This window comes from Prunus persica, chromosome G2, assembly GCF_000346465.2.
Source record: "Prunus persica cultivar Lovell chromosome G2, Prunus_persica_NCBIv2, whole genome shotgun sequence".
Lineage (NCBI taxonomy): Eukaryota > Viridiplantae > Streptophyta > Magnoliopsida > Rosales > Rosaceae > Prunus > Prunus persica.
Window position 1 is genome coordinate 9,779,242 of NC_034010.1, and position 26,500 is coordinate 9,805,741.

General features: G+C 39.1%; 3 protein-coding genes across 13 annotated transcripts in view; 1 reads left to right on the forward strand and 2 right to left on the reverse strand.

Annotated features, from left to right (window-relative positions):
• LOC109947473 (AP-4 complex subunit epsilon-like) overlaps positions 1-16,068 on the forward strand; it is a 25,907-nt gene extending 9,839 nt beyond the window's left edge. The window contains exons 2-7 of one of the 9 annotated variants that reach the window (XR_002270237.1): positions 6,473-6,522; positions 6,631-6,874; positions 6,963-7,001; positions 7,086-7,445; positions 10,397-10,497; positions 15,492-16,068. Coding sequence is in view for 7 of the 9 variants with exons in the window: in XM_020557640.1 (XP_020413229.1) it covers positions 7,371-7,445; positions 15,492-15,917 (501 nt within the window). In the remaining 2 variants the exon portion in view is untranslated. Of the gene's footprint in view, positions 1-6,472; positions 6,523-6,630; positions 7,446-9,652; positions 10,498-15,491 lie in introns of those variants that run through there. The other 8 variants (XR_002270236.1, XM_020557640.1, XM_020557641.1 and 5 more) reach the window with 8 other exon arrangements.
• Positions 1-26,500, reverse strand: part of LOC18786470 (TMV resistance protein N) — a 114,406-nt gene that overhangs the window by 65,207 nt on the left and 22,699 nt on the right. The gene's annotated exons all lie outside the window — the stretch shown is intronic.
• On the reverse strand, positions 2,756-9,244 carry LOC109947472. 3 transcript variants are annotated; one of them, XM_020557637.1, is made up of 3 exons: positions 8,930-9,244; positions 8,473-8,591; positions 2,756-5,246 (listed from the first exon to the last, which is right to left on the reverse strand). In XM_020557637.1, the coding sequence occupies exon 3, from the start codon at positions 5,242-5,244 to the stop codon at positions 2,779-2,781; it is 2,466 nt and encodes an 821-aa protein (XP_020413226.1). In that variant the 5' UTR covers positions 5,245-5,246; positions 8,473-8,591; positions 8,930-9,244; the 3' UTR covers positions 2,756-2,778. The 3 variants fall into 3 exon arrangements, 2 of the variants coding, with proteins under 2 accessions (XP_020413226.1, XP_020413227.1); XM_020557638.1 differs by having other exon boundaries at positions 8,473-8,600; XR_002270235.1 differs by lacking the exon at positions 2,756-5,246 and adding an exon at positions 7,747-7,912 and having other exon boundaries at positions 8,473-9,222.

The following is a 26,500-nucleotide window of genomic DNA, read 5'->3' on the forward strand; positions in this document are numbered from 1 at the left end:
CATAATGGGGGGAAATGGGAACATTGAAAAATTGGACAACTGAATAGACCAAAGGAAACTTAGGAAATTGCACAATAGGAAAATAGGGAATAGGAAAAAATAATGAAAAATTGAAAAATTGGATGACACATGGAAAATAGGAAAATATGAAAAATGGCAAAATGGAAACGAATTGAGATTGCTGAAATGAGAAATCAGACAATAACCATTATTGGTCAATTCGAATGAGGTGGTGAATTAGGCAAATAGGCAACTCCCTTATTTCAAATACATAATGGGAAAATTACCAAGTTCGGAACGTCCAACATACAAATATATTACAAAAAGGCATAAAGTCAACCTGGGTAATAACTCCCGCCCATACTATCCCGCCCAATACTATCCCGCCTAACACTCCCGCCAATCCCTCCCGCCAATTACTCCCCCTAATCCCTCCCGCCAATAACTCTCTGACTTACTGGTTTGGTCATTAAAACCTGCCTATATTAATCAACCCAGCTGTTTGGCTCAGAAAACTTCCATCACATTAACTGCTGCTTACAGTCATTACCTTCCCCACTGATTTCACTCACATCGCATTTAGTCCCCTGTTGTTCCAATGAAGTTGTAGACCAGGCAACAATAAATATCAAAGACCATGGACCATAACCTCACACCAAACCCAACGCTTTCAATTACTGAAGGAGGGGAGACTGAAACAGAAGCCAAGTCACCGAATTCACTCCCTGCAGACTTGGTCCATGGCATACAGCAATGTCGAGGCAATACCATGTTTTGGAAAAATCTTCATGCAGAGATAGTTTCAAAAATTGTGGAGGGCCAAGCTAGATGGGGTGTCATAAAAAACCGCACAATTCGCTCTCGTTATCATGTGCGCATGCATCTCCTACATATAAAGAGAATGAAAGAAAAAATTGAAATTGCCCCTGCCACTGCAATTATGGTATTCAAGGAATCAGAAGCAATGGCCAAGTTGAAGCAAGAACAAGTGGAAAGGGGATTCGAACTATTTCGTAAATTTGCAAAAATTGTGGATCCGGCAGGAAACTGGGCCAACATCACTGTGGCCGGGGTCATGAATTTCATGGGTCGCGGTCACCGCACTTGAAGAGTATGCAACCTCGAATTTGTCAACAGCAGGGAAATGGAACTATGAGGTGGCGTATTTTTGTATTATGTAACGATGGGGTGGCCTGTTGTTGTATTATGTAAGTTTGGAAATAGGATTTTATGGAATGATGAAGCCTCATTTTGTATTTGTATTTGTGCGTATACAGTTTATCGGTCTCCAGTTCTGTGGCGATATAGCAGCAATAAATATGCAATAAACATACGGATAGTGGCAATATTATGTCAATATCAGTACAATAGAGTGGTGATAGAGATACAATATGATCCTATTACAGGACGTACTGCATCAGAATAAGTTTTAAATTATATGGTCCAAAAAAATACTAATAAATAAACAAAAAAGTAATTGCAACCTGGAAAAAAGGATGAATTATACATCCCTTAAAAGACAGATGGCCTACAGTACAGACCTTCAAAATGAACTCTATATATATATAATGCATGCCTTGTAGCACCATCACATCCCCCCCTAAATTACAGAAACATGACACCCCAAAACCTCATGCTCCTTCCTCTTTCAACCCCTAAATTATCCATTGGATGCCCAATACTAGATCACTGCTTGGGGGGTGGGATACCCTGCAAGTCCATAACAGAATTAGTAGGGGAGAGTGGTTCTGGGAAGACGCAGCTTTGTCTCCAACTTACGGTACGAGCTCAGCTCCCACCCTCACATGGCGGACTAGGGGGCTCCTCCGTCTACATATTCACAGAATTCAGCTTCCCATTTCGTCGATTGCAACAACTAGGCAACCTTTATCATGCATCATACCCCAACTTAATAAGGTTGGAGCCATTGGAAGACATATATGTTCATGGTGTTCATGATGCTCAAGAACTCATCCATGTCCTTGGAGACATAGAAGCATTTATTGCCATTGATCACACCCGCCTACCTGTGAAACTCATTGTCATTGATTCCATTGCTGCATTGTTCCGAACACAGTATCAGACAACACCGGCAGATTTGAAACGGCGGTCTGAAATGTTCTTCAACATATCTGGGACATTGAAGGGTTTAGCAAATAAGTTTGGGTTGGTGGTGGTTGTCACCAACCAAGTGGTGGATTTTATTGGGCCACATGATGGAGTGAATGGGGTGAGGTTGGGAAACTTGGAGTCCCTGGACACATCAGGCAGACGGGTGAGTCCAGCTTTGGGACTGGCTTGGGCACATTGCATAAATTCAAGAGTATTCTTGGCAAGACATGAGCAATCTATTGAGGTTGACATTCGTAATGCTCCTTCAACAAGTATATGCAGTCAAACACACAGGACATTTCACCTTGTATTTGCCCCACATCTGGCCTATGCATCGGCCGAATTTGTAATCAAAAAAGAAGGTATAGTCGGAGTATCACAGTAACTGTGTAATATAGGAATTCTAAGCACTTTAATGTTTTGGATCCATTTGGAATTACATTCCAGTCCCTTTAATTTCGCACTCAAATTATAATAGCAATCTGGAAGCAATACCAGTACAATAAAAGGTCAATATAATAGCAATCTGTCAGCAATACAGCATGCTGTAGCAATGCAACCCAAATAATGCAAATTTAAAAGAATTCCCATTCAACATAACACGAAACCCACCACAAATAAAAGTAGAGTTTACATGACCTACTAAAGCAACACAAATCATATTGTCTAAGATACATTGCGCAATGGAATATTGTTTTTACAGGTGCTTTTATTGTGCCCTGCGGAACCGCACCTTGAGCACTTTCTTCTAATGGTGCCCTCTCCTTGCGAGGGAATTCTTAACTTCTTTCGTCTGCCTGGCATGACCCTTGCCATGGGAGGCAGCACAACTCGACTTCGAACATCTTCAGGAGTATCCCACATTCCGTGAGGTTGTACCGGGTAGATGCTATCCGAATAAGCATCCATCCAGGTTTTCCGAGTGTAATACCGAGAAGCCTTTGCGTATACACTTACTTTCAAGAAGCGGCAAACTGCAACTACATGCTTACAAGGTAGCTGCTCAAGCTGAAACTTTCTACAACTACAACTGTTGTTCGTCAAATCTACGAGGCCGTCCATATCACCGTCCAAAACATTATACTGTGCATTATTTACTTTAACCACATTCATCCTTGCCGCATCCTCCAACCTGTTCCTCAACTTCTTCTCTCCAAAATTGGGGCACAATGTTGTTGTGCAATTCAAAGCCAACTCACGACGTTCGGTGAACCATTTCACAAGGAGATTAACAATTTCCCCTATCAAATGAACCACTGGCAGCATTCTTGCAAACCTAAGGACTGAGTTGATTGACTCCGCAATATTTGTTGTCATTACATTGTACCGGCGTCCATCCATGTGAGCTCTAGACCACTTATGTAACCCTGCGTCTTCAAGATATTGAGCAACATGTTCCTTTCGCTTGATCTTTTGAAAATGACAATCAAATTCAGCAATGGAATAAGATTTCGCAGCCTTCTCAAAGTGCATAAGTATGTGATCACGCTTTTTCAACTTGCAAGTGCGTTTCATGTTCCCCTTCATATGATAAAAGCATATGCCATGTTGTGCAGTTGGAAAAATTTGGTTCCACACATTCTCTATGCTAACATTGCGATCAGAAATAATAACAAGATTGGGACACTCACCAATGGCTTCATGAAGTTTAGTGAAAAACCAATGCCATGATGCATCCGTCTCCAAATCTCCGATCCCAAAAGCAAGAGGATATATATTTCGATTACCATCGAATGCATTTGCTACAAACATAACACCCTTGTACTTGGATTTTAAATGAGTGGCATCCACGGCTATCACTGGGCGCATGGAAGAACGGAACCCTCTAATACATGCGCCAACTGCCATAAATAAATACACAAAGTGATTGTTCTCATCAGTTCGGATGTGTGTTTTTGTGCCGGGATTCATACGCTCCAATTCATAGCAATAAGCTGGAAGGATATAATATGCCTCCTCCGCTGATCCTCTAATGGACAATAGAGCTAACTCCCTTGCTTTCCAAGCTTTCGAATAATGGATGGTGCAACCAAAGTTGTGTTTCACATCTCTCATAATGTCACTTGGTGTGTATATTGTCCGACAATCCTTCAACTTCCTTTTAAGTGAAGTGGCTACAAGTGCTGCGGTTGCTTGACGATGCTTGTCACTTACGAACCTCAAATCACATTCATGAACAGTTGTACACCTCACAATCATGAAGCTGTATTCTCCAATTCTCGATGCTCGGACCCGCCATGGGCATGGACGTTGACAACAAACCACAAGCAACCTCTTAGTGCAAGAGAATTGCACCTTAAATTCAAAGTGGCCTCTTAATTCCGTCAACCGTAACTCCGTCAACAATGCTTTCTTACTAGAGAAAATTTGCCCAACTGCAATTTTTGGATTCCAATCGCTTCGTGAAAACCCGCTGTCCAAATATGCTTCTTCATCATTTACACCGACTGCATTATACCGATTTTGTTCACCCATTTGACTCCAATAATGTTGACGAGTGGGTTCAGATTCTCCTCCTAAACGCATTTTTGGCAACTGGGCAGCTGTGTTCAAGCACCCCAAATTAGGAGGGGCAGAGTACACTGACACTTCATTTCTTTCAGTACCATTATCACCACCATGCATGTCCTCCACCTCGCTAAAATCAATCATATCCATAAAATCTGTCCCTACTTCACCTCCCAAATCAGTGACATTTGTATTATTCCAAGTTACTTCATTGCTTTCAACAATGGCAACTGAAGAATGACCCATCCGACTACTATCTGTCGTGATATGCATACTATGAACTACATCATTTGTCAGTCCTTTATCTTCTATACTCACGAGTAAGGGAGCTAGTTTTGAAGGTGTTACCTCGGAATTGTACTTCATAAAAAAATTGACATCATCATCGTCCTCAATCTTTATGTGCTTCCACTCATTCGAGGCCACCAAAACTGAGAATTTTAAGCAAACCTTGTCTTCCCTGCTGTTTGTATTACCAATCTGATGCACGCGGTCCAACAGTTCAGCAAATTTGATGGTACGTGGAACTATTAAGCCTTTTGAGTCACCCCCTTCGTATTTGCACATCTTCTTCGAGGTGACCCATTTTCCATTGTAGCACACGAGAATAACAATTGTCTCCATTTCTGACCATGACAAAACAACATTTCATTCACACAATATAACCACAATAACCATACAATACAATAGCAATATAACCACAATATATAGGCAATATAACCACAATATAACAGCAATATATAGGCAATATAACCACAATATAACATCAATATATAGGCAATATAATGGCAATATAACAACAATACGACTGTAAAATAAGAGGAACACAACAGAATCACACTATACAGATCTACTACATCAAATAGAAAATCCCAAGTTTCAAGATTCACATATCCAGACCAATCTAAATGCAATTGGTACAAACCCAGATGAATGAGCATGAATATTCAACAAAACCTAACCCAAATAAATTAAACCCAAAACGAATTTAACACAAACCCAAACAATCAAACTATAACCCATTTCACATAATACTGATATTAAGAAAATAACCATCAACACTACCTTTTCGAGGTCGGCAATCCACTAGACCTTCAAGCTTGCAAGCAGCTATTCAGAAGACATAGCTAAAGGGAGGGGTTCGCGATTCCAAACAGAGAGCAAGAGATCGAATAGGGGAGAAAGGGACATAACGAAGCTTGAGAGAGACAGCTGCGCTATGAGAAACAGAGCAAAGAGAGAGACAGAGAGTTGTGCTAGAGAGAGAGAGCGAGCGAGAGAGCCAAGAGAGAGAGAGCCAAGAGTGAGAGAGCCAAGATAGAGAGAGCCAAGAGAGACACAGAGAGCTGTGATAGACAGATACCAAAGAGAAAGAGAGCTGTGCCAGAGAGAGAGAGAGTGAGAGAGAGAGCTGTGTGAGCTTCTTCTCTCCAAAATTTCTGAACTTGTGAAAAATCAGCAATAAGTGGACAATAATTTTATATTTATAGGTGATAGTTGTACAAAAATTGGGAAGGGATGGTATTTTTAATTAAAATTATGAAATGGGTGTCATTTAGGGCTATTTCCCTTATTTATAACCTTTCTGTTCTGATTACATTTGGACCTTTGCGTTTCTGTTTTTATTGAAATCATTTTTGTGAGCTTTTCAATATGTGTGTGTTTCTTTTGGTATCCATTGCATACTGATGCTGAAACCCATTTTCATTTTTATGTTATTCGTCTGCATCTTTGATTTGTTCCCTGTTAACCATTTTCAAACAATACTCATGGTGAAGTCATAAAGAAGTCAAATTTATAGTGTACATGAAACTTATATAAAGACTCTTAACTCTGCGTTTCTCAAATATAGGGACTAGCCATGACAGAGGACAATGAAAGCAGGCCCCAATTAAGCTTGAGGTTTCTGCTGATTAAAGCATTGAACTTTTTCTTCATTAATTGATTTACCCGACCCTGAAATTTCCAAGTGCATATTTGAGGCTTCTTTGTTTGTTTGTTTTTATGCAGTTTGAGAGTATTTGGCTTTGCTGGGATTGTTGAGGTTGTCATTCTGCTTCCAATAATCTGCGGAGCCAGTTCTCCTTCAGTATTTCAAATGTCAATGATGGCTCAAAATGGTAATTGTCTGGCTCGGAATGTCATCTGTAGGTGCGGTTGATTGAAACTTGCGGAAACAAAATGAAGATCTTCCATCATATTGTATTTTGGGATCGTGAGTTCCATGATAGGTAGAAGGAAGTTTTTTATTAGGGTAATTTCTGGAATTGATATCTTCTTTGGTTTTCATTATTTTTCCTTGAGAATACTAATGGGTTTTCCGTGTCTTCTATTTGATTTAGATCACCCGTTTGTTTTGATTGAATCAGCCAACATCTCTGGTTATCTTTTTTATCCAGAATGCCTACCTGCTTTGTGTAATTCGTGCTTCGTGATTTTGACAATTACTTTTTTATCCCTTTTAGATTGCTGTCGATTGCCCAAGAACTGTGTCGGATGTATCCTTTTTTCAGCAAGCTCAAATCCAGAAATCCTTGGAGGGCATCCTTTACACTATACTTGTCCTTATTTTTTGGGATGTCTTATGTGTTCATGTCAGGAACAGAGAAATATTCAAACACACACATTTCAAAGAAGGAAGATAAAATTTGATGTTTATCAAAACAGATAGTCACAAGCGTGAGTAATTTAATTGTGTTTCAATTCTGTTAAACGTGCAATGTTGTCTCCCTGGGCTAGGTTCCTTCTATATGGACATTAAGCTTAGAAGATCTGGTGATTTCGTGATTGCGCACTCACAAAATTTACGTGGATATACCCCACCTGTAAGTCCTTGCCTAATACACTTGATCATTTAAGTTTTTCAGTATTTCTTGTGAGTTGTTTCTATAAACTTGAATAATCCTCTGAGTTTAATTTTTAGTTTCCAAATAATCCAATACAAGTTTTAAGTAATCACATTGGTGCAATTTCCTTGTAAATAACCATGGGGAACCATTTGCAAAAGCTCCAGGGAAGAGAAGGGCTTTTACAACAGGAACAGGAAAGATCACTTGCAATCAATTGGGAAGAAGTGGCATGTAATGGTGTGGTACTCATGCCAGATGCGCATGGAACTCTTAACAATGAATGAAAAAGAAGAAACATTAAGCCAAATCCACGAGTTTTACATTTACCTTTTCCTTAATATATATTTCCATAAAACACAACCACTAACAGATGTATAACGCGAATATTAAACTTGAGCTCATTCACACGATATACGAACTACATCTAACTTCAGAAGCTACCCCTGCAAATAATGAACAATTAAGAAAGGCACATCCATGTCAATCCTTGGTAATATACTCACTCTGAAGGGAAATCAAAGTTTTTCCTCAAAGGTTTATCATGAGTTTTATGTTACATATAGATTTCAGGAAATTGATAATAACCCAGATCTATGAAACAGACTACAAATGCAAATCAAAACATGAAAAAAAAAAAACAATGAAAGAAGAATCCCAGAAAGCTAAGAGAAGCGAACATGAGGAATCAAGTTGGAATTGGTTGAGATCTTGAGGGGCAGAGCAGGTAGCCTCTTGAATACTACCCCTGGTCTCAAACCCTTCCACATCCTACACTCTTCTATATCTCCACTCGCTATATATTTAACTCTAATCAAAGATGGATAATCCACTAGTAAACTAATTCAATAGAACTATAAATACAAGGAAAAGAAAAGTAGGCAGGTTCTAACAAACAGAGTTTACAAAATACTAACAATAACAAGTTACCTGATTGGAGATGAAACTTGTTACTATGAATATTGATCATTTACTACATTACCATAATTGAAACTGAACCAGTTACCTGATTGGAGTTCCAGAAGTGCAGAGCGGGTTCTTCACGACATATTCCACATACAAGTTGTAAATGTACTTCAAAGATTCACGCAAGTCGCCGGTCCTGGGATGAGTAACTAAGATAATCTGCACACACTAACACAAAACAAAGAGTAAGAAAGCAGCAGCACATTAAGAATGAATCTAATTGTATGACAATTTAGTATACGCAAACACAACCACACATGTCCAAATTTCTAAGCTAAGCACAAATTCAAGTTCGAGAATGTAATTGAGTGAGAGGGGAGGCCTTTCTTTCCGATCCTAAATCGCTAGATCTAATACTAGAAAATTGCCAACAGAAGCAGCAAATATTGCATATTCATATTCATATTCAATCAAACCATAATTCTTAATTTCAAGATTTGAAAGTGTAAAAAAAAAAAAAAAAAAAAAAAGAGACGTAGAAAACTGAAAAAGCTAACCTTAATGCCAAAAGGGGATTCCATGAAAGTAAGCTTGTAGGTATTGGTGAGGAAGCTGTGGAAGGAACAGCCTTGGCCGGGCAGCTGAGGGACGCAGAGATTGGCCTTCAAGAACCCCCTCAACAAACCCTAACATCGATTGCAGTGATAGAGAGAGTGATGCTTAGGTTTTTGCGACAGAGGGAGAAAGAGAGTGGTGGTGGTCGTGGAGCGACGATGTAGAGAGAAAGCGCTGAGAGAGGAAGAGAGCGCGAAGAGAGAGAGAAGATTGAGGGCAATCAGTGGGCAATAAGTCGGCAATAAGTATCTATTTATATGAAGGGTAGCTTGGTACTTTCAAGTTTCAAAGTGATTATGGGCCAGTTTGGCATTGTTGTGCTGTGAAAATAATCGTTGTCAGATTTGCTATGAGAGAAATCAGCTGTGAGAAAAAGCAGTTTAGCGTTTGGTAAAATTTTTGTTAAAAGTATTGTTGGTATTGATTTTACGCATAATCAAAAAATGATTGCCGCATAATCATTAAACCCAGCCTCTTCGAAACTGATTCATGTATAATCAAAAAATGAAAGCAGCTAATTAGCTGCTTTACCTTATAGCTTTCTCTTACAGCAATTTTTAACAATAAGTGATTTTCTCACAGTTTACCAAACGGGTTGGGCTTCTCAAAATTTTTAAAAAATCACTTATTACCCCAAATAAGCAATGCCAAACGGGCACTATATCAGATTAAAGTTTGTAAAGTGATTATATGGTAATAGGGCTTTGCCAAAGTGACTACAGTTGGCACACTGGATTGAAGAGGCATCTCTTTATAGATTATCATGTGTCTCATGTGTCATTACTGGTATGAATTTATTCTTCCCGAATGATGGAAATTGCATTTTATGTATATGCCTTTAGTAGTGGGTCCAATTTCTCAAAAAAATTGAAGATGTAAAATGAAAACAAAAAGGAGACGTGAAAACAAAATGGACTGAGCAGCTGCTCAAGCAGCTTTCACAAAATTCAACGTTGACTCTAGCAGAATGACATGTGCACTGTAGATCATATGATTGAAGGCTTAGTTTCCAACATTGGCTCTTGAATGGTTGACTATATGTATGTATGTATGCATGTAGTTTCCAAATCTTTTAATGATTGAAGGCTTAGTCAGCAAGAAGCTGAATCATAGTTGAAATTGTTAGGATGAAGGTTTGATTATTCAAGAACAGAAGAAAGGAAGGGAAGAGAGAGAGCAATAGAAGAAAGAAATCAAAGCTTCATTGTTGTTGTTGTTCTTTATTTTTATAGCATGGGGTACTCTATCTGTTTTGTGAAATTTTGATTTGATGGCTGGACTAGGAAAAGTTCTAAGATGAATTGTCAAACGATGTTTTAGGGTTGTATTGATTTATAAATTGTTGGACTTAGCTGAATGTGTATGATATAATTGTTGCTAGAAATAACTTACTTAGCTTAGACCAACAGATCTGCAGCAGCGTGCATATGAATTGCAAGCTGTCATTAGCTCAGTTGCTCCTGCAGTTGATAGTATTATGCCGTCGGACCCAAGTTGTGAAGACATTGAGGTCATATTTAATTGCATTTTCTACTCGTATCGTTCTTTTACTTCTCCTTCAAAGTATTAAGAACTAGTATAGTTCTGCATTCTCTTTTCCTTGCTATATTTGGTGGTCTTACTGTCCGAACCTTCTTTTATCTAATGGTAAAAGTCTAATGGTTGTTTAACCTTGTGATAGCATTAAGTTTGGTGACCCTCTTATTGTTATATGCCAAACGATATATTTCCATGTGATAGACTTATGCTTTCTAAGGCAAATTTGAAATATGCTGTAATTTTCATTTTCCCTTGTTTTTTTTTACAAAACATATATTTTGGAACGCATTTGTTGAGATATATCAAATAGAATCTTTGATGAATATAAATTAGGTTTAAGGAAAGTGAACTAATGTATGTCTCATTAAAAAATGTAGTTGTCTTGTAGATTGTTCTGATGCGACATTGTGATAATATACCCTTCTCATATGGATACATTATCTTGATGCAGCATAATTTACTTTTTCAGATAATGACTCTGTGTGTTTCACTGATACGTTATTATAAATCATGACGCAACATCAAATGTTTTTAAAATTGTATAGATCCAGATGAATATTTTCCATAATAGAAATACCATGACAAATGAACATGTATCCTAACCTTGAATGCTACCTGGCATGGAAGGACTAGCTTCGGTTACTTCCTAGTCAAATATGCCCTATCCGTCCTGCTTATATGTTGACTGAAAAATAATAATCTGACTATTACTCTGTTTTGTGAGAATGTGAAGGTAAAAGAGTCCCACATTAGAAAGTTGAGAAACCTAGCAAGGGCTTATAAGGAGTTGGGTTACTCTCCCCATTGCCAATTGGTTTTGGGGTGGAACCTCAACTTCCTTCATGGTATCAGAGCTCTTCGGAGCCAAAGCTCACGTTTTTCGATCCTACCCAATCAAATGGCAAACACACCCAAGTCTGGAGAATCAAGTCATATTGATATGACAAAACTGATTTCTGAAATGTCAAAGCTTGCCTCACCCTCATTCTCATTCCCATCCTTGCCCACCTCTTTCAACATCTCATCTCTGTTCCCAATTCCCATGGACAGAACCAACTATTTGAGTTGGAAATCACAATTTGAAGACGTATTGGAGATGCATGGCCTTGCAGAGGTCATCAAGAAAACCACAGACCCACCCAAAGTGCAAGAAGATGGCTATGTGCATCCTGAGTTCGCCAGAGACAAACTGGTCCTGAGTTGGATCAAGGCGACTTCCTCCTCTTCCATAAAGATTCTACTCATCCCGTGTACCACCGCCTATCAGGCTTGGAATCTTCTGGGCAAGCGCCTCTCACCCCTTGCAGGTACCCGTGTGCGGATCCTTCGAGACCAAATTCGCACCCTCAGGAAGGACAACACCACAACTGTGACTGACTACCTCAACCATGCCAAATCACTTCTTGATTCCCTCACACAAGCTGGTGCAACAATGGATGATGATGAATTCGTTAGCTATGTTCTAGACGGACTTGGGCTTGAATACAAGGAGTTAGCCACCACACTCCACTTGCACCCAGATATTAGTTTTGACCAGTTTTATGATCTCGCTCTCAGAGAGGAACAATTACAGAAACGCATGTCGCTCAACGTGGCCTCAGGTGTTGCTATGGCTGCTGATAGAATGCCCAATGAGCGAAAACCTCATTCAACCTCCGCTGGTCGCGATCACAACCCCTATCACGGATCTGGACGAGGACGTGGACGTGGCAGAAATTGGATTCAAGGGCACAATGGGCAAACAGATCCGTGGAAATCAACCCAAGGAAATTGGCCACAAGGACACAACACTCAGCCTCGCGACCAGCAGATTGCACCATCTGCCCCTTCTCACGCAACTCTTACAGATGGCCGCCCACCACTCCTTCCAACACCACCTGGCAATTCTCCAAATACCCAGCGCTCAGAAGTCATTTGTTATCGGTGTGATAGGCCTGGTCACATAGCCCGCTTCTGTCCAGATCGTAAGCCTCATGCCTACGTGGCTGAAAATGCTGTCAACCCGTCTCCTTCTACTGATGATATAGCAAACCTCAATTGGTGTCTTGACTCCGGTGCTACCCATCACATGACCGCCCACACTGCTTCTCTACCGCATGCCCAGCCTTACACTGGTACTGATACAATTGTTGTTGGCAATGGGAATCAGTTAGCAATCACACATATTGGCAATACTAAAGTGACCGGGTTACATAAGTCCTTAAACCTTAATGAAGTGCTATGCGTACCTGCAATACGAAAGAATTTGATATCTATTCGTCGTTTTTGTCGTGATAATGATTGTTTCTTTGAGTTGGATGCTAATGATTTTCATGTCAAGGACATCAAGGCGAGGACGGTACTTCTTACTGGCAGTAGTTCTGATGGGCTTTATCACATTCAGGCAACCCCACATCTTGCTCGTCAACTTGCATTCTATGGAGAGCGCACGACACAGGAAGTGTGGCATGCACGCCTTGGACATCCATCTCATTCAGTTTTTACAACCTTGTTGAATAAGTACCATTTACCTGTTAATGGTACCATTATCTCCAATAAAAATTGTCATATTTGCCCATTGGGAAAATCTTGTAGACTGCCTTTTGAATACAGACAGCTTCATGCTCAATCCTCATTAGCACTTTTACATCTTGACGTATGGGGGCCCGCGCCAGTCCCCTCAAATTTTGGATACCATTATTATTTGTCCATTGTTGATGACCACACTCGGTTCACTTGGTTATATCCTTTGGCTAAGAAGTCAGATGTCTTTCCTACATTTATTACCTTCAAAAAGATGGTGGAAAATCGGTTTAGTTCTAAAATCAAGCAGTTGCAGGTTGATGGTGGGGGTGAATTTCTCAACAAATTATTCCTCGCATTTTTACGTGATCATGGCATATCGCATCAAATTTCTTGTCCCTACACTCCCCAACAAAATGGAGTGGTGGAAAGGAAACATCGCCATATTGTTGCAATGGGTCTCTGTCTGCTAGCCCAATCGCGATTGCCTCTTAGTTTTTGGGTTGAAGCCTTCTCCACTGCAGTTTTTCTGATCAATCGCTTACCAACACCGCAGCTTGATAATCTGTCTCCCTATGAGAAGCTCCTTCACCGTTCACCAGATTACAAATTTCTCAAAAGTTTTGGATGTGCTTGCTTTCCTCACCTGGTGCCATACAACAAGCATAAGTTATCCTTTAAATCTCTTCCATGTGTATTTCTTAGTTATGATGATCACTATAAGGGTTATCGCTGTCTTGATCCTTTTTCAGGTCGCATCTATACGTCTCGGAATGTGACCTTTGATGAAACATCCTTCCCTTCCAAGCAGCCCCAGCTTCCATCTCCTTTGCACTGAAATGGGCTTCAACCTCTCTCTCTTGCCGACCAGCCCATACCTCTTGGGCCCTCTAATCCTCTGGTCAGCCCTTCTCCCTCATATCCCTCATCTCTTAATCCCACAGGCCCATCACTTCCCCCTATTTCTTCTGACCCTATTAGCTCCCCCCATTCCTTCGACACCCCCTTGTTCTCCCCTCTGTCCTCTTCTGTATCCCCAACAACACTGACCACGAACCCAGCCGATCCTCCTCTGGTATCCAGCATCCCCCATTCGCCGCCTCTTTCCACAGAAACCTCGCCACCCCTTTCCACAGACCCATCGCCCTCAATTTCCCCAAACCTATCCTTCGACTCTGACGGAACAACCCCACCCCTTACCCCACCTCCCACTTCTTCACCTCTTGATCCATCGATTTTCCCTAACTCTCCAGATACACCCAATCCTCCACAAAAATTCAAGAGTCTCCAAACCATTGTCCCATTTGGTCCAGAACCCAGACCCCTATACTCTAAAACCAGCCCCCATCCCTTACGCCTTGCCCTTTCTGCTGAAGCTTTTGATCCCCTGTCCCTTGAACCTACCAGCTTTACCCATGCTTCCAAACACAGTCACTGGCTCGATGCTATGCACGATGAATATGCTGCACTCATGAAGAACCAGACCTGGTCCTTAGTTCCTGCCACCTCCCGCATGAATATTGTGGGATGCAAGTGGGTCTTCAAAGTTAAACGGAGGGCAGATGGCTCAATTGACAGATACAAGGCTCGTCTTGTTGCCAAGGGATTTAATCAGAAGGAAGGCTTTGATTATGCGGAAACTTTTAGCCCGGTGGTCAAACCGGCTACCATTCGCACTATATTGTCTCTGGCACTTTCCTACCATTGGCCTCTTCAGCAATTGGATGTTCGTAATGCCTTCTTGAATGGGTACTTGCAAGAGGAGGTCTACATGAAACAACCCCCTGGTTTTCATGATCCCTCTCACCCTCAGTATGTTTGTCGACTCCACAAGGCTCTGTACGGCCTTAAGCAGGCACCTCGAGCTTGGTTCCAACGCCTTAGTGCCTTCCTCCTTGCCCAGCACTTTGTTCACAGTCACTCTGATGCATCGCTCTTTATTCGTCGCTCCTCTTCCTGCACAGTGTATGTTCTAGTGTATGTGGATGACATCATTGTTACTGGCCCTCCCTCACCAAGTGTAAACCACTTCATTGATCAACTATGTTCGACTTTTGACAGCCGCCGTATGGGTGAGCTCAACTTCTTCCACAGCCGCAAGTAGAAAGATGTCATGTATTGTTTGGTTAATGCTGTTCTTGACCTTCCAATATTTTATTTAATAAATTTGAAAAATTCAGAATCAGTTTATGAATGATTAGAATTGCTTATTTGACCAAGATGCATCGTATTATACTGGCGAACTTAATTTATGTAGCTGCCTTTGGTTGGTAATACCTGGATGTTAATCAAGTGATTCTAATTGGTATTACATGACATGCTTTAATTAGTTCCCTGACTTCTTCGTCCCTGGTCCCTTGCATCTTATTTCTTCCCTTTAGTTATAAGTTTCTCTTTTCATTTATTTATTTATTTCTCGAATAAGATTATTTTGTGTATATTAATATTCATCTTCTCTTGCAGATTGATAACAGCCTTTCATTCCTCAATGGCTATGTCCAGCAAGCACTAGAGAAAGGTGATGAGCCCTATATTCCCGAGAATGAGCGCTCTGGAATGTTAAATATCAACAACTTCAGTAACCAAGATCAGCATGAAGCTTTAACCCATGGTCTTAGGTTTGAGGCTTATGAGCTTCCAAAGCCAGCAGTGCCATCAAGAATTCCTCCAGCTGCAGTTGCATCCTCAACCGAGCTTGTTCCAGTTCCTGAACCATCTTATGCTAGGGATACCTGCCAGCCTGCATCATTGCCACCTGTGTCAGATGCAGGATCATCAGAACTTAGGTTACGACTAGATGGTGTTCAAAGAAAATGGGGTAGGCCAACATACTCCTCTCCAGCTTGTCGATCTCAAATTCCTCTAGTTCTAGTTCCCAGAAATCAATGAATGGGGTCACACATGTAGATAGCGTGAGCACTTCAAATTCAAAAGCACGTGATACTTATGAGTCAAGGAGGCCCCAGGTTGAAATTTCTCCTGAAAAGCAGAAGCTTGCCAGTTCACTGTTTGGCGGTTCATCAAAAACCCAAGGAGGCCATCTTCTGCCAACCATAAGGTGTCTAAGGCGAATAGCCATGCTTCAGAGAAGCCCCAGGTACCAAAGGCAGCAGCTGTACACACTGAAGTTAATCATGAACCTGCTCCAGACTTGCTCGATTTGGGTGACTCAACTAGTAGTACTGCTCCCACTTTGGATCCTTTCAAGCAGTTAGAAGGGCTTCTTGATCAAACTGAAGTTGCATTAACTGCAAATCATGGTGCAGCTGGTGCTGCTAAGACACCTGACATTATGGGATTATATGCAGATACATCTCTCAGCGGGCTCAGTAGCAGTGTTGGCGACCCTTTGCCGACCAATAGGGATGAGTATAATCTTGCATCTGAGTTGTCAAATTGAATAAGTGTCCTAACCCTAAAGATTCCTTGGAAAAGGATGCACTTGTAAGGCAGACGGGTGTGACCCCAACAAGTCAGAATCCCAACTTGTTTAAAGATTTGCTTGGCTAAAACTGTTCAGAATGGCAAACATTCGATCATGATTGTTTGAGATTATTTGCTTTGTGGTATGTGCATGGTCTTTCGGTGTGGCTGGCTATATGATAGGAAATACAACTCAATTCAAACAAGTTTCAAGGCCACCATGTAGAGTTGTAAAGGCACCCATACACCAAGAGTGGTGGCAAAAATGAGCTGTAGGCTTGTATTAGTTGGACAGTGGCTTATGTAGGAATATAACCAAGTTGGTGATGCTTGAATATGTTGTTTTGAGCCAATTCAATGCGGAGCTTTTTCTTTACAGTAATGTGGGTGGTTTTGCAGTGCTCGCACTACTACAAAAAAGCAAAAAGACGACGGTAAATCACCGTCGTGTATTCGGTTTTTCAATGGTCGTGGAATCCACCGTCATCTTCTCCCTCATAAACCACGACGCTAAATCACCGTCGTTGTTAAAATATACAACGTCATCAACAAATACAAAACAACGTCTTTGTACTGCGAAAAGATCTAAAAAAGCAGTCAAGGATGAGAATAGACGACCAACTCTCTAAAAAAACCGTCGTTAAAAAGGAAAAATATGACACAAGGCCGCAAGATAGACATACAACGACGAAAAATAAAATAAGACGCCGTTAAATATCATTTTCACGACAATAAAAAATATGACGTCTTTAAATACATTAGAAGACGACGTTATTGAAACATACTACGTCGCCTATATAAAAACAGCCGTCGTAAAATAAATTTTCCACTTCGATTTTTCTATAAAAGATGACATGGAAATAGTTGTCAGTGTCACTACTTACGACGTATGTATTTATAGAGTAGACGTTGAACGACGAAACAACGTCGGTTACAAATATATGAGAGTCGTATTACAAAATTTATACGTCCTATTTTCAGAAACAAACAACGACGATAAATATTAGACATTGTTAAATAAAACAACGTCGAAAACAAATAAAAACAGACGCGTTTAGTCTGCTAAAGTTCTAAAAAATAGTCGAGGATGAGAATAGATGACCAACTCAAACAAATCACCGTCGTTAAAAAGGAAAAATATGACACATATTAAAAGAACAAGGCCGCAAGATAGACATACAACGACGACAACTAAAACACTATGCCGTTAAATATAATTTTCACGACAAGAAAAAATATGACGTCTTTAAATACATGAGAAGACGACGTTATTGAAATCTACTACGTCTCTTATTTACAAACAACCGTCGTGAAATAAATTTTCCACTTCGATTTTTCTAAAAAAGATGACGTGGAAATAGTTGTCAGTGTCATTATTTACGACGTATGTATTTATATAGTTGACGTTGAAATTCAAAACAACGTCGGTGGCATGTATATAGTCGACGTTGTATTTATATGTATTCATTACTCACGACGCACTTATTAATATAGACGACGTTGAACTTCTAAACAACGTTGGTTCCAAATAAATGAGAGCTGTATTACAGAACATATAGACGGCGTTGATTATGATGAGAGCCGTATTACAAATAACGTCATTTAATTGATATTAGACGGCGGTTATGATGAATTACCGTCGGAATTCATTTCGTTCCTCTTCGTTTATAAAAGAACTTGCGACGTGGAAAATGTATGATGACGTCGTATTTTTTAACGTTCAGATTATATATCTCGTTTTTTAGACGTCGGTATTATGGGATTGGAGTCGTGTTATTTTGAATTACATGGCGGTTCTTAATCCTTCCCCGACGTGATATCCTGAATAATTGCTTCACAATAGCGTCGTGGTTCTTCATTGTTACGTTGCTTTAAGACGTCGGTAAATATGCTGAATAACTGGTTCACAATAACGTCGTGTTTTATTTGAACGTAGAAAGTGAAGAAATCACATTACAATATATTACAAAATTAATGTCATACACTGCCAATTACATAAGCATCATTCAATCCATATATCTTCACACCCATCTCGAATATTTTGACCGCCTAACTCACCCACCAGTTCATCAAATGTGTCAACATTTGGCATCCCTCTAGTAAATGGCTCACACTCAATTATCACATCACCTAAGACTTCATCACCAATAACATCATTATATTCTCTATTAGGCATTGATAACACTACCGACCAACCACGATGCATCGGGTCGTCAACAAAAAATATTTGTTTGACTTGAGAAGCCAAAACAAATTGGTCATTCCTATGTCCAATTTTACTCAAATCTACAAGGGTAAATCCAAGTTCGTCGACTACAAGACCAGAACTATCTATCCAATCACACCTAAAGACTGGGATTGTAAACTTTTGGTAGTCAAGGTCCCAAATTTCTTGAATGACACCATAGAAACCCATATTTGAGAGAATTGGGTTTTTATCCTTGGCACTAGCAACTTGCATGGTATGTGCAAGTAAATAAACTCCACTATTTTGAGTTGTCCGCACATCATCTTGTGCCTTGATATTGAATTTAATACCTTTAATAAGATAGCTCCTATATAATGGCACTGACATGTTTGGACCAGCTGCTAGCCACCTTAAATTTTCTGATACGCCATGATTGTCTTCCTCAAGTTCACTTTGAACCTGCAAATTAATCATATCTTAATTCAATCTAACATATAAATAAGAAGAAAATTAAAAGAGAAATATGTTATTCAACAACATATACCTTGAAGCGTAGCCATTGAATGAAAGTGCTATTGTGCTTATCCTGCAGCCACTTTGTTCTCTTTCTAAATTTTGGATAAGCAGTCTTGATGTGGATCATATGTTGCCTACATGACACGAAAAATTCAAGCATTACGGTCCCAAATATAGAAGATAAACATAAGAAATAATTTAAAATGGAAACTTAAAGAATAAAACTCATACGTACTCGATATAAGGTAGGACTTCCTCCGTATTCTCCAAGACATATAGATGTGCTTGATTCAACAGGTCCTGATCAACTACGCTCACTGTGCAACCTGATAATGGCTTTGAAAGTCCCATCTTTTGGCTTGAAGGCACTCCAACTGTACTAACATCAGATAAATGCTGAGTACAAAACTCTACCGCTTCTTCAGCTATATACCGCTCAGCAATGCAACCTTCGGGACGAGTACGATTCTGAACATACCCCTTCAGCACTTTCATATATCTTTCAAACGGATACATCCACCTAAAATATACTGGCCCACATAGACGAACTTCTCTGACAAGATGTACTACTAGATGAACCATGATATCAAAGAATGAAGGGAGAAAGTACTTCTCAAGCAAACACAGAGTAACTACTACATCTTCTTCCAACTTATCTAGCTTGGAAACATCAACAGTCTTTGCACATATAGCATTGAAGAAGAAGCACAAACGAGTTATTGCATACCTTGCAGGCTTCTCCAAAACAGAACGAATTGCCACAGGGAGCAATTGTTGCATTAAGGTATGACAATCATGTGATTTAAGGCCAAGAATTCTTGAATCTTGTAAAGATACAAGATTTTTAATATTTGAAGAATAACCTTCAGGGACCTTCATACCATAGAAAGAATTGCAAACCTCTCTCTTCTCTGCTCTTGACAAATTCCAAGGCCCATGAGGCAAACGAGTACGTCTTTCTCCATACTTGGGTTGCAAATCAGTTTTGACCCCCATGTTCAATAAATCTAATCGAGCAGCAATCCCATCTTTATTTTTTCCAGGGATCTCCAGCAATGTACCAATGATACTATCGCAAACATTCTTCTCAATGTGCATAACATCTAGGGCATGCCTCACAGGAAGGTATTTCCCATACTCGAGATCAAAGAATATTGATTTCTTCTTCCAACAAACTCTGTCACCATTTTCAACCATATGCAGCACTTCTTCTCCGGTTAATGGCTCGGGAGGTATGCCATATTCAGGTTTCCCATTAAAAGCTGCACGTTGCCTCCTATATGGATGATTGATTGGTAACCATTTTCTATGCCCAATGTAACAAATTTTGTGGCCATTTTTCAACCTGTGACTAGGTGTATCATTGCCGCATATTGGACAAGCTTTATATCCTTTAACAACACAACCAGATAAGTTTCCATAGGCGGGGAAATCATTAATTGTCCACATTAATGCAGCTCTGAGTGTAAAGTATTCTCCATTATGTGCATCATACACTCCTCTAATCCCATCCCACAAAGATTTTAAATCATCAATCAAAGGCTCCAAGTAGACGTCTATATCATTTCCGGGTTGTTTAGGACCGGAAATCAATAAGGTTAACATCATGAACTTTCGTTTCATGCACAGTCATGGAGGGAGATTATATGTAACTAAGATAACCGGCCAACAACTATATCTGCTACTTAGAGAACTGTGGGGATTGAATCCATCAGATGAAAGAGCCAATCTCAAGTTTCTCGGCTCATTACCAAACTCAGGCCATTTATCATCAAGAAGTTTCCAAGACGGGGAATCCGCCGAATGAGACATCTGACCGTCAATTGATTTTCTAGCAGCATGCCAAGTCAAACTCTTAGCTGTCTCATGTGATTGAAGCATCCTTTTAAACCTTGGAATTGGAGGAAAATACCACACCACCTTCGCTGGCACACCCTCTTTCAAGATTGAATCTTTGCCTTCCTTCCACCTTGAGATACCACAAGTAGGACAATTAGTTGAATCCTCATACTCCTTCCTATACAAGATGCAATCATTGGGGCATGCGTGCATTTTCTCATAACTCAGCCCCAATGCACACAAAGTCTTTTTAGCCTCATACATAGAGGTTGGTATTGTATTTCCTTCTGGAAGCAAATCGCCTTGAAGTATCAATAATTCTGTAAAACAGACATCACTCATCCCATGTTTTGCCTTCAAATTATACAACTTCACTAATAACGATAACTTCGTGTACTTTCTACAACCAGGGTACACTGGTTGATCTCCATCCCCAATCACATTGGCAAACTCATACGGATCGGAACCAAAATCACCAAAATCATTATCATCCATATCAATTTCTTCAGACACAAAACTGTACCTACTATGGCCATCATCTTCTTCAACATTTCTACTAGCATTAGTAGTTGCTTCCCAAGGTTCTCCGTGAAATGTCCAATTCTTATAGCTTTGGTCAATTCCATTAAAGTATAAGTGATCCCTTATAATTCCAACCCCAAACAACTTCAAATTAACACATTTAACACATGGACAACGTATATGTGTTGTAGTTAGAAGATTTTCTACAGCAAAGTTCAAAAATGCTTCCACCCCAAACTCATATGCCTTCGATCTTCTATCCGAGTGCATCCATGAATTATCCATCTCCGACACTATAACCTATTATCTATAATAAAGTGAAAATACAGGCAATGACCATCACTATAGCAGATTATACAAAGATCTAATAGCAAGTAATACACAACAGAGACGACGGGTTTTAAACAAAAACAGAAGTATTTGACATATATAGACGACGGATTTTCAACAGACGTCGTCTAATATAAGTAATACAAACGACGGTTTATGAAAATACCGTCGTGTATAAGTAATACAACGACGATTTTTTCATAAACCGTCGTGTAATCGTCGTCGTATGCCTAAAAAGGCGTCGTGTCTCAGTTTATTTTCAAGAACCCAAAACCCATTAAGAACACAACATATATATGAAACCAAGCAAGAAACCAACATATACATGAAACCAAGCATGAAAACAATAAATCCATTCCCAATTCAACATAACATAGGGTGATTAAAAGATCCGACAAAATTAATCCATTCCCAATTCAACATAACAGATAATGTAATCCATGAACCCATTAAACAGAAAATCCATGAACCCATTAAACAGAAAATTCATGAACCCATACCTATAAGCACATTATTAACAGATCGCAAAGCATATACCTAAAACCCTTTAACAAAACAACTTAATATCATTCAATGAATTTACAAGGGGAAGATAGGGTTTGTACTTACAGGTCGGACTAGCTCACAGATTCGACGGAGCCTGGAGAGTGCAACTTTTAATTAGAGCAGAAGTGAGAGAGCGAAATGTTATTTTGCGCGAAATCTGAAAATTTTAGGGTTCAGGGTTAGAAGTATAAGAATAAGAGCCAAATACAAAAAAATTTAGGGCGCGCGAAAATTTTTAGAGCGCGCGCTCTTTAAAACGTCGAAAGAAAAACCATGGCGAAAGTTCTACAAGAACCGACGTAAATGTAATATTCCACGACGGAAACACTGAACGTAACGCCGTTTATTTTGACGCTTCATTTTTCGGATTAATTTTAAATTTATTTTGAATATTTTGATATAAAGACGATTGAAAAACCACGTCGGGGTTAAGAAATTGAAAACGTTGTAAATTATAATAGACGACTTACATATTAAAATGACGTCGTTTAAAGTAGAAACCATGTCGGATATTTTACTTCACGACGTAACATATGTATTGCACGACTCAACCACCGTCGTTAACAATTAATACCCTAAACCCTTAAAACTAAATTATATAATTTTAAAAATTAAGTTTATAAAAGGGTTTATGGTTTTACAGCCTAATATATACCCTAGACTACCCAAAAATTATACTTTAAAAATAAACCCCAATAAATAACAACCCTAATCTCTAAACCCTAGACTCTAAACCCTAAACCATAAAACTAGAAGTGATTTTATGACTCATCAAAACAATTTTGTTTTGGATGGTCATTTTAAATTTTTATTATTCAAAATGAATTTTTTCAAGGTTTAGGGGGAAGAAAATATATCAATGACTTCATAGGAGTTGACTTTGCATTTTTCTGATTTATTTTAAATTTATTTTGAATATTTTGATATAAAAATAATAAAATATTCTTATCACAACAACAAACCACATCGGTGTTAATAAATTGTAGACGTTGTAAATTGTAATAGACGACTAAGTTGTTAAAATGACGTCGTTTAAATGAGAAACCATGGCGGATATTTAACTATCCGACGTAAAATATATATTCCACGACTTAACCGCTGTCGTTACAAAGTACTACCCTGAACCCTTAAGAAATTGAAGACGTTGTAAACCATAAACGACTCAATTGTTCAAAGAACGTCGTCTAAATATCCTTTTACGTCGGATTTGTTTAAAACGAAACAACAAAAAACGACGGCTTTTGACTTTATCACGTCGTTGGAAAAGTATTACACGTCGGTTACGCAATTTGTATGTTTGTTTTTTTTTTAATTTAAGAAAACCTCAACAAATTTTTACATTATATATTATAGACAAAATTTGTACATTATACATAAATATCAAGTGTTCAATAATTCCCCTATTCCAGGTGAAGGCAAACAAACTCTGCCCATTCATTCCGGACTTCATCAATTGCTTCTTAGGGGTATGGCTCTTCCTGTTTTCCCTTCGCATACTGCATAAACAATGACTATTAGGGTTTATAAATAAAAGGAAATTCAATCACAGATGACCATAACCGACGTAGTATATCTGTTCAACGACGGTAATTTTACATGACCGTCGTTGATAATACAAAAAACGACGTAAAATGTATGAAGGTAATTTCTTCTTACCTTCTTCTCAAACCCCAAGGAAGGATCCATGATGATGTCCCTCATAAAGCGCATAACATAATACCCGCATTCGACATTGCTGGGTTGCTTTGGTGTGCCTGATAGAGTTTTCCATATTACTGCCTTACGGCCTGATCTGGCTATGTGAGAATTATAAATTTTTATAGCACTGTTCACGATGTTTTTGGCCTCTTCATCGACCACACGATTTCCTGGCAGAGGATCCAGAAAATAGACGGTTTCCCTCTTTGCTCTTACAATCAGCAAGATCCAATGACGGCTGCACAAAATTAATATAAAAACGACGGTTATTTACAAAAACGACGTATTATAATATTTCACACGACGAAATAAAGTAGCAATCGACGACATTATATATTTATCACGACGATAAATAACTACCGACGTGGTTAGTAGTTTCAAACGACTCAATAAAATAAAACACCGACGTGGTTAGTTTATACGCTGTCATTTATTGAAAATCATAAAAATAAAATCCTGTTAAGGAGACTAACCCTGGATTGTAAGGCATCATAAAAATTTGTTCACCGTCGGTCCTCTGAAGTCGAGCTGCTACCAGTCGTGATCTGTCAGCTATTGTGCCAGAGCTGGCACTAACTGTAGCAGGGTCGATAAAGCCAACCATGCTGCACATATTTTCTTGTTTCAAAACATCGTGTAAGTACCTAAATATATAAAATAATATAAACAAGTCAGCACAAAAAAACACACGACGGTTATGTATAACAAAACGACGTATTATAAGATTTCACACGACGTACTGAAATAGACAACGACATTATAATATATTTATCACGACGGTACATACTAACGACGTGGTTAGATAGTTAAGACGACGTGGTTAGTTAGTTAAGACGACGTAATAAATAAACCAACGACGTATTATTTTAGAATGACAAACCTCATATATACAGCAATGACAGTAGCTCCTATTTCCTCCATGCCTGCAAATTGTGTAATATCTTCAGGCAGGAGGAAGGTATCGCGCTCTAGACCAAACACCTCCTTATCAATTGTAAAGTGCAGGGTCTTATCCTGAGGCATGAGTGTCGTTTCCACATAACGACAAAGGGATTTTAAAGAAGATGGCGCCTCCATATTTGAATAATCAACAACTTTAGTAACCTGTTTAAAGAAATAAAAAAATGACGTGGTAATTCAATAAAAACGACGGTTTAAGGAATAAAACGTCGTCTGAAAAGAATTTAAACGACGGTGAGAAAACCGTCGTGGTGAATAATTTATTACGTCTTAGAAAAAAATTCCGTCGTCTAAGTTGTAAACAAACGACGGTTTAAAGAAAAATATCGACGTCTAGAATTTTGAAAAACAAATAAAAAAGGCAAAGTTATGTGAACATACCTGGTCGTCATCTTCTTTCTCCTTTTCATCTTGTTTTTCTTCTTTATTCTCTTCATCTATGACGTCGGGAATGACTAACTCCGTCGTCTAAAAACCACAAAGTTTTAAAAATTACGACGTTTAATGGCGTGTAAAACAAGTAAACTAAATACGACGTGGTATTGAAATACAAATGATGGTTTATTTTTAAAATCGTCGTGGTATGTATTTCAAACGACGGTTTTATTAATAATAACGACGTCTAATGGTTTTAAAAAAAATAGAGAATTCAAAGTTCAGATATGTTACCTTTTCTTCCTGATGTTTCCCATTTTTGGCAATATCATCCTCAAAATGTAGGGATCTCACATCACCTCCAGAGCAACTTGCTTTGTCAGACATTGAATTTTTGGGACTTTGGCTAATTCTGGGTTTAAGCATGCTTGGATCAAAATTGGGAATTAATTGGGAAAGCTGACTCAGGAAATGCTCCCTCTCAGCCTCTACCAATTGTTTCGTTCTAGCCTCCATCCTTAAAGCCTCTTCCCTTGCCTTAGCCTCCATCTTTTTAGTCTCTTCTTGAAGGAGAACTCTTAAACTGTCCTTCAAACGGTCGTCAAAGCTCACTCTCTGTGGTTTGGGTAAATTGAAATATTGCCTTGGTGAGATCCCAGCACCTACTCCTCTGACTCTGCCTGGATGCTCGGGGCCCAAAGCCATGGTCAGCACATCATTGCTGCCAGAAACAATGACTTTGCCTTCCGAGACTTGTTTTTGCAATTCATCCTAAAACAAAGATATATAAAAAAGTAAGAACAAAAACACACGACGGTTATTTATATACAAACGACGTATTATATAATTTCACACGACGCAATAACATATAAATCGACGTTATTATAATTTATCACGACGGTAGTTATACCGACGTGGTTCGTTTTTTAAAACGACGAAATTAATAAACCACCGACGTCTTATGCTTTATTTACAGATAACAAAGGGATGATTCAATATTCACACCTTTAACGACGTTGTTTAAAACATTTCGACGTAGTAATTTAATACAGACGACGCGAAAATGAACCACCGA

Excerpts from the sequence above, each read along its gene's own strand:
- LOC109947472 (XM_020557637.1), bottom strand. The coding sequence starts at position 5,244 with ATGGAGACAATTGTTATTCTCGTGTGCTACAATGGAAAATGGGTCACC.